At 39.2% G+C, this 8912-nt stretch overlaps 1 protein-coding gene across 1 annotated transcript in view; it reads left to right on the top strand.

Moving 5' to 3' along the window:
* Positions 1–3239: 3239 nt before the first annotated feature.
* FGB (fibrinogen beta chain) overlaps positions 3240–8912 on the top strand; it is a 7557-nt gene continuing 1884 nt past the window's right edge. The window contains exons 1-6 of the mRNA XM_005860491.2: positions 3240–3366; positions 3596–3619; positions 6269–6460; positions 6985–7168; positions 7814–8041; positions 8554–8667. Coding sequence (XP_005860553.1) covers positions 3304–3366; positions 3596–3619; positions 6269–6460; positions 6985–7168; positions 7814–8041; positions 8554–8667 — 805 coding nt within the window. The 5' untranslated portion in view covers positions 3240–3303. The remainder of the gene's footprint in view (positions 3367–3595; positions 3620–6268; positions 6461–6984; positions 7169–7813; positions 8042–8553; positions 8668–8912) is intronic.

Below are 8912 nucleotides of genomic sequence, written 5' to 3' on the forward strand. Positions count from 1 at the left end.
AAACATTATCTATATATATATATAATATCCTAATATGCAAATAGACCGAATGGCAGAATAACCGAACAACTGATCACTATGATGTGCGCTGACCAACAGGGGGTGTGCCTGGAACATGGTGGGCATTGGCAGCAGGTGGCAGAGCGCGGAACATGGTGGGCATCTGCCACAGCGGGATGGTGGAGCAGATGAGTGGGGGTGCCAGATCAAGGCGGGGCACCAGTCGCTGTCATCAGGGCAAGCCTCTGGTGGCTACTGAAAATTCTTTGCTCCCGTGCGTCGCGGTCCTACCCGGCACTCACACCTGCTGCCGGCACCCAGCTCCTGCCCTAATCGCTTGGCGCCATCAGCAGGTGCAAGTGGCGGCTGCTGGCCCCAATTGCCCCTGAGGGCTTCTCCATCTCCCCCTGCTTCTGAGGGGCAATCGGGGCAGCAGTCACCACTCACATCTGCTGCTGGCGCTGGCCCCAATGGCTTCACACCATCAATGGATGTGAGCAGGGCCAGCACCATCATCATGTGGGAGTGGCGGTGGTGGGAGCAGGGCTGCTGGCAGGGAGGAGACCAGAGGTCGTGGCGGGAGGAGCCAAGCAGGGGCATGGAGGATGGGCCGAGACCTGCCCCTGTGCTCAGCACAGACTCATAACCCACAGTTCCTTTCACAAGGTGCACAAATTCTTGCATTGGGCCCCTATTATAATCTATACATATAAAGAGGTAATAAGCTAATTGCCCTTACGGTGTCCCCGTAATGACCAATTTGCATACTGATTCGCACGCAGCACGTGGCGAGCGGCTGGAGCCAAGTTCCAGGGGGTCTGAGGAGAGAGCCTGACAGGAGCCCGGACTGCAAAGAAGGAAGAGGAAGCAGCCACGGGGAGCTCTTCCAATCCCCCTGCACGGACACCTTACCCCAAACCCCGCACCTCCGGGGGGATGGACAGACACCCTACCCCAGCCCCTGCACCCCCAGGGGGACGGGGGGCTGACTGGATGGGGAGAAGAGTCAGCCTCGGGGGTAGCTGCAGCCTACACCTTCTGACTCCCGATCTCTTCTGCTGCCATCCCTGCCAGGGGCGCCCACAACAATAGCACACCAGCAACCACCTGTCAGCACCCCTGAGGCACCCGGGGTGCGCGACCCACTGCTGCCGGCCACCCTCCGCTGGGGCTGGGCACGCCTCTCCTCCTTACAACTCCAGACCTGGGTGGAGCCAGGCCTGTGCAGCAGCGCTGTCTCCATAGCAGAAGTGTGCTGAACCTCGCAGGGGGCACTGCTAAACCTGCCCTCCTAGCCCGCCTGGCTCCACCCTGGCCTGGCCCCCACCCCGCCAGGAGATTGGAGCCCCGCCCTGAGCAGGTATAGCTGAAAAACAGCCACATACAATTTAAAGAATGGCGCCAAGTGGGAAGGTTTGACAGTTACTCCCCCTTCAGCCTTGCTGCCCCCCTAGCACCCCTCCTAGCTCCCTGCTCACCACCAGCGCCTCCAGGGATGACCACCGCTACAGGGATGCTGGCCAGAGCCCACCCCTCCAAGGCCTGTGGAACCCTCTGCAAAGCTTCCATAGCTACAGTCCCAGGAAACAATCATGCCCTCCTCCCCTAATCAGCACCTGCTACCTGCGAGGGTACCCTGGGCTTAAAAATAACAATCCCTTCCCATTTACACATCACTTACTTGATGAAACATTTCTAGGTTTATTAGCTCAGAACCTCCTCATGTCAACCCAGTGAGGTAGGCGGAGAAGAGATTACAATTCCCATGGTAGATGCGAATGTATTCAGAAATGAAGCTCAGAGAGGAAAAGTGTCAAGCCCAGTGGTTCCCAAGGTGCAGCACATGCACCACGGTGGGGTGGGGCAATTTGATTTTAAGTGGGGGCAATTCGAGAATGAGTTAACAGTGAATTTTTGGCATTTCTATGGTTCTAGGGGGCCTCATCTACAGCATATCCTACATAATAAAAGGCTAATATGCAAATGACTGAATGGTGGAATGACCAGTCACTATGATGTGCGCTGACCACCAGGGGGCAGACACTCAATACAAGAGCTGCCCCTTGGTGGTCAGTGTGCTCCCACAAGGGGAGCATCACTCAGCCAGAAGCCGGGCTCATGCTGGCAAGCACAGCGGCAGTGGTGGGAGCCTCTCCCACCTCTGTGGCAATGCTAAGGATGTCCAACTGATGGCTTAGGCCCACTAAGCCGTCAGTTGGATATCCTCCCAGGGCTCCTGGACTGCTAGAGGGCGCAGACTAGGCTGAGGGACCCCCCCTCCCCCCCCCGCCCGCAGTGCACGAATTTTGGGCACCAGGCCTCTAGTATAATATAATATAACTAAAATGTCAAATATGTATCTAGTCACTGTAATAATGATTTTGACCTGGGTATCTGTAATCTACTAATTATCTTAATAATGTTTAGAATTTGTTGAGTATTTTAACTTAAGAAAGGACAAAATATGAAATTTGGTCAGAGCAAAATAGAAGACAAGACTTTTTTTTTTTTATCTTAACCTAAGGACATGTTATATTGCTTTTTAGAGAGAGAGGAAATGAGAGAGAGAGCGGAACATAGATCAGTTACTTCACTTTTGCACACCAACCAGGGCTGAAATCTTGGTATGGGCCCTGACTGGAATTGAACCATGATCTCCTGGTTCATAAGTCGATGCTCAATGACTGAGCAATGCTGACCGGGCAAGACATTTCTTTTTGATGTTTATCTATCACAGCATATGTATTAATTGTAATTTTGTTCTTCTGATTAATGTCTATTAATAAACACATGGTGATATAATATTATTATTGATTTTAATGGCTTCTTTTAAAACCGAATTACATGATTTCTTCAAAACATAAGCATTTATGCTGTACCTTTAGTGAGCTCACAATGGTAGTGGATGCCTTGTGAGTAGGTCTAGTTGTTTGTGCTTGGATTAAAAATATTTTTCCTCACACATTAATTTACAGGAAATGTGATACACATCTCTTTTAGGAATGTCCTAATTTCCCATCATATTGTCCAATTAAATGAATTGAAGAAGAACTTTGGTATTTCTAAATTTGGTCAACAGAGAATAGTTGAATGACGAGTAAATAAGTCTTGCTGGGAAGATGTTGCTTAAGTGGTAAAATGGTTCAGCCCACAAGTGTACAAAAATATTAAATATTAACTAAGGAAGGTAACCATTTCTAAAGTCATACCCAACAGAGGATTCAGGTATATATAAATTGAAGAACTCTCAGTTAAGTTCACAAGCAAAGGACGGTTTCTTGGGACTTCCAAAAATTTTAAATCATGAAACATCTATTACTGCTACTATTATGTGCTCTTGTAGTTCAGTCCCACTATAACTCTGAGGTGACTTTTTAAAATTTATTTTTATATTATTACTAATATTATTAATGTAAAATAACAATCATAATCATATGGAATATATATTTGAATGAGATTAATGTCTATTTTAGTTATGAAATGGAACTATCAATCTCAGGGACCTATTTTATTTAAAGAATGTTACATAGTATTTCTTATATAAAAACGAAATAATAATTTCTTGTTTTCTGGTTTATCACTTTCATTTTCTCAGGAAGAAGATGACACCACAACTAAGGTAAGATGTGTTTTTCTCACTTGTTGTTATCCCAAGTACTATGAATTTTGTTTAGTTCTAGCAACACATTACTAAATTATGAGAACAAAAATCTGAAGATTTTGCAGACTATAAAATAACAAAAGAACAGTATTTTAAAAGTAAATAGCTGTGGTAGATAGGTTCTCTTTAGTGAAGAAGGGTCATATATAACTCCTGAAATTGCTGGCTATTTGTGAATGAAAATTACAAACCAAATCTAAAAGTGGAATAATACATCAAGTGCAGTGATAGAAAAATGAAATATTTTTCTTTTCAAATTAAAAATTTAAATAATAGGTAGCATTTATTGTTATTATTAATGATTATGAAACATATAGCCCAGATTTATTCATTTGTACATTTTCATATGCTTCCTAATTCGATTTATTCATTTGTACGACAGTTTTCCTCAAGTACTATCTTCGCTGATTTATTCCTGTAGGTTTGAAGATATCAAAAATACAGAAATGCATTTAGGCAAATGAATACTTAAAGAATTTTAATATCAAAATGGATCAAATTTCTCGTATATAACAGCATTGTCACACTAGAAAGAAAAGTACACAATAATGTTTAAACAACATGATTAATTTTGAATCATTTGTTGAATTGATGTCTATTAAACACATGGTGATATAATATTCAAACTGTGATCTAATTATCAAACTGTACATACAAAAATATTCTTGTCTGGTTAATTGCATTACGTAAGAAAAATGTCAAGAATTTGTAAAGTACTTGGCTAAGCATTTTGACTTTCTTGCTCACAAACTGATCCCTACAGAGACAAGTTACTAGTTTAGGTTTTCTTTTCTTTTCTTTTTTTTTTTACATCACCATATTGGTATTTTTTAAAAAATATATTTTATTGATTTTTTACACGTCACACTAGAAAGAAAAGTACACAATGATGTTTAAACGACATGATTAATTTTGAATCATTTGTTGAATTGGAAGTGCACCTAAGTGATCTAATTATCAAGCTGTACATACAAAAACATTCTTGTCTGGTTAATTGCATTACATAAGAAAAGTGTCAAGAATTTGTAAAGTACTTGGCTAAGCATTTTGACGTTCTTGCTCACAAACTGATCCCTACAGAGACATATAAATTTTAAAAATATTTTTTATTTCTTTTTCTCTATAAAGCTAGATCATCAATGCTACCTCTCTAATAGCACTATGTAATGAAAAAAAAGTATTTTCCTTCTGTTATAAATTGATTTGCAATATATAAATGAATTACATTTTATAAAATTCCTTAGAACAGACCAGCTCTGACAGAGAGACCACATCTTTGAAATGCAATATGTATATTTCCCCATACCTTCACACATTATTATTTTTATTGCCATCACACATAACAGATATTATAGTTTAAGTCCAGAAATTAAGCAGGGGAATCAGGAACCAACCTGTCTGGATTGAAAGCCTAGTACTCTCCAACTAAATGTTAAATATAATAACTTAATGAGTAAATGACAGTAAAATTCCAAATAGAGTCAGTGAATGACTTCCAGGCTCACAAACTAACAAAAAAGCTTAGTCTCTGTTACAAATCTTTTGCTAATTTGTAATTAAGCCTGAAAGGGTACAATAACTGGCCAAGAGTGTATGATAATATAGTTAATTCAAGTCAACCCTTTTTATATTGCAATGCATGCTTTCCACTTCATTATCTTTTAATGTAATATTTTTTAAGTTAACAAATAATTTTAATCACAATGCACAAACCTTAAGAATCATTTTAAATATGAAAAAAGTCTTGTTGTTTGATAAAGAAATCATTTAAGAAATTTCATTAGAATGGCTTATCAAATACTTTTGTTGATAGGAGATAGGAAGAAAATTGGGATTAGTAGTGGACAAGCCACTTAAACTATAGTACCAATTATGTGTGATTGCAATAAAAATAATAATGAATACTTACTTTATGCCAGGTATTCTTCTGAGGGTATCCTATGCAATGAATCATTTAAATCTTACAGATCTAACTACTATTATTCCTATTTTACAGATAAGAAAATGGGCACCAATAAAGTAACTTGCCCAAGATCTTATAGTTAGGAGTTAGTAGGGTCAAGCCAAGCAGTCTGGCTTCAGAGTGCCTTTTTCCTCTTCAAACATATTGGAGTCAAGGGTTGACTTATAAGGAATAAATCCATATTGCTTTAGGGTATTTTTATATAGGGGTTATCCAAATTAATCATCAATTCATAAAAACTAAACTTGGGGAAATGATTAATGATAATTATAGGAATTTAGTAATCCAAGTAGCTTGAGAATATTTATTCTTCCTGAAAATATAGATTTCTCAATATTTTGTGTCTTCCCATGTATAGATATCATGGATCTAAGATAATTACTATTCATAATATGATGCAGCTTTATTCTACAGCCTCTTTTTAAAAACTACCTGAGATACAACAGCTTTTTGCACAGTTTTTCTTTCTGCTGTTACTGAAGAGACCTAAGCCACCTATTGATTTACCAACTAATGCAGCTGATGGACCTTAAGCAAGTCATCAGTTGTGTGATAACCTAAATTATAAAATGAGGATGTTGGAATCATTACATCTCAAATCTTCTATAACACTCTACATTTTATTTCACCCTGTTTCTCTGCAGAGCGATGTTGATGCCCGTGGTCACCGACCCCGTGATCGCGGGAGAGAAGAGGCTCCCAGCCTGAGACCTGTCCAACCTCCCATCGGTGGAGATGGGTATCGTGCTCGTCCGGCCAAAGCACCTGCCGCACAAGGGCTAGTGGAAAGAAAACCCCCTGATGCTGGGGGCTGTCTTCATGGTGACCCAGACATGGTGAGTGCCCTGAGCTCTCTGTGCATGAAAAGCCTCCATGTTCATGTTGGCTTCCTAATGTTCCATTGATCCATGTCGCCACTGTTGTTATTTTGTTTATTTTGGAAATAAATATAAAACATAAACAAATTGAGCCTTTGGTTGAGGATTTCTTTCTAGGGGTTTTTGTTGTTGTTGTTGTTTTTGTTTTTGTTTTTGTTTTTTTGTCTGGGCCCAAGATTACAAATGAGGACACATGGGTGTTGCCTTTAACTTTGAATTTTGCCCATTTCATTTGTTTGGGTGAGAAAATTTTCAGTTATTTATTACATTTATATTTACATGTATTTTGTGGTAAGGACTATTTTTAATCTTCATCATAATAGGATGACAACTCTTGAATTTCTGGTCTTATGTTAAGAAAAATCAAATGACAAGTTTTTATATTGGCTAATGATATCATTGACTTTTCACTATGTGCTATTTTCACAAGTATCTGTAACTCAAATTCTTCATATAATGCCTGATATTTTCACTGTTTGCAGGGAGTGTTGTGTCCTACAGGATGTCAGTTGCAAGAAACTTTGGTAAGACAAGAAAGACCAGTGAGAAACCAAGTAAATGAGTTAAATAACAATGTGGAGTCTATATCCAGCACCTCTTCTACCACCTTTAACTCTGTGACTGTGCTCAAAGAGATATGGGAAAAGAAGCAGAGGCAAGTAAAAGGTATATATACTTGTGTTTTCTGTTCAATTCTGTTGAACGTTTGGGACTGTTAGATTGCCATGGGAATGCACGATTGTGAGAAGATGAACATTTCTGGATTAGCTGAAGCAGCATACACCATCTTTCAGTGTGGGTCTGGTTACCCTGAGGTTCTCACGTAGTCACCTTCATGTGCAATTTGTCAGACAAGCACAATTTTCATTCAGCAAGGATGACTTTCTATGAAAAATTTTTCTATGCATCCTCATTTTTAGCCATAAGAAACTTGTGGCTCAGAAAACAATATTCACAGAGTAAAAATTTAGCATTTATTTATTTAACATTTGCTGTCTGAAGTTCTAAATACTACTTTCTCCTATTTTTCCTCACCAAAGAAATAAACCACCTATTGTATTTATTTTTAAGCATATTTTTAGCTTACAGCTGAGCTAAGTTACTGCGATAGTAGCTAGAATATTTGTTAATTTGCATATGCCATGAGCCAAATAATTTTCCCCAAGTACAACTGCACATCATCATTGCCTGATGGTCATTCAGTGTCCATTCATTTATTCTCAGAAAACTCAAACCACAATTGTATGCCTGAATAATTTCAGTTTCTCGGGAGACAATGTGAATCATTCCTACATAATTTCATTTTTCCAGAAAATGAAAATGCAATACAGGAGTACACCTCAGAGATGGAAACACGCCGAGTATTTATAGATGAGTCCATGAATAGTAATATCCCGACCAACCTTCGTGTACTCCGTTCAATCCTGGAAAACTTGAGAAGCAAAATACAAAAATTAGAATCTGATGTGTCAGCTCAGATGGAATACTGCCGCGTCCCCTGCACTGTCAGTTGCAATATTCCTGTGGTGTCTGGAAAAGGTAACTGGTTAATAAACATATTTCTGGAGCGTTCCAGAAGAACTCACACTCTCTAAAAATAAGGAAACTGATAAAAGCCCAGTGGATTTGCCCCACAGATCCACATCCCTAGTATGCTGTGGTCTGATGTAGCCTAACGTATTTGCAAGGTTTTGATGAGCTGGATGTAGTGCATGATGGTACTAGCTCCACATGTATATGAACCTTGCTTGAAGAGATGGCAGAACAGTGAATAGATGCAGGAGTTTCTTCCTCCCAGGTGTTCTGGCAGTTTATATCTGGCAGATATCCCAGGACACAAAAGGTAGAGAAGGGCTTTTTCATCTCCTTAGAAGATAGAACTCAAAACTGAGTTTGATTTTCAGTAAAAGGAAGATTCAATTTCTATAATACATTCTCAAAAGTCTAAAATAAAATATTTCTCAGGAACCTCTGTAATTATAAAGTTAGTGACTAAAGACCAAGTAACTATGCTGTAGTTCCCTGAATATGATGTTTCTTTATGGTTGCAGAATGTGAGGAAATTGTCAGGAATGGAGGTGAAACATCTGAGCTGTATCTCATTCAGCCTCACACTTCTATCAAACCATATCGAGTGTACTGTGACATGAACACTGAAGGTGGAGGTAAGTATAGGGTAGTTATTGATCTATTATTCCGTAATTATTTTGATACCACAAAATACTAGCAAATAAAACCTAGCTTTAGCATAACCAACACTAGGCCATTTGATTTGGAATTCAATCTGACATTTTAAAAGTTATAAAAAAAAATCTATGATTCACAATTCGGAGTAATATAAAGCACTTGTAGTTTTTAAAGATTTTAAGAGTTTTCTTCTTATATTTATTTCCTTATTATATATATATAT

The sequence above is a fragment of the Myotis brandtii genome, unplaced genomic scaffold, assembly GCF_000412655.1.
Source record: "Myotis brandtii unplaced genomic scaffold, ASM41265v1 scaffold136, whole genome shotgun sequence".
In the NCBI taxonomy this organism is placed as follows: Eukaryota; Metazoa; Chordata; class Mammalia; order Chiroptera; family Vespertilionidae; genus Myotis; species Myotis brandtii.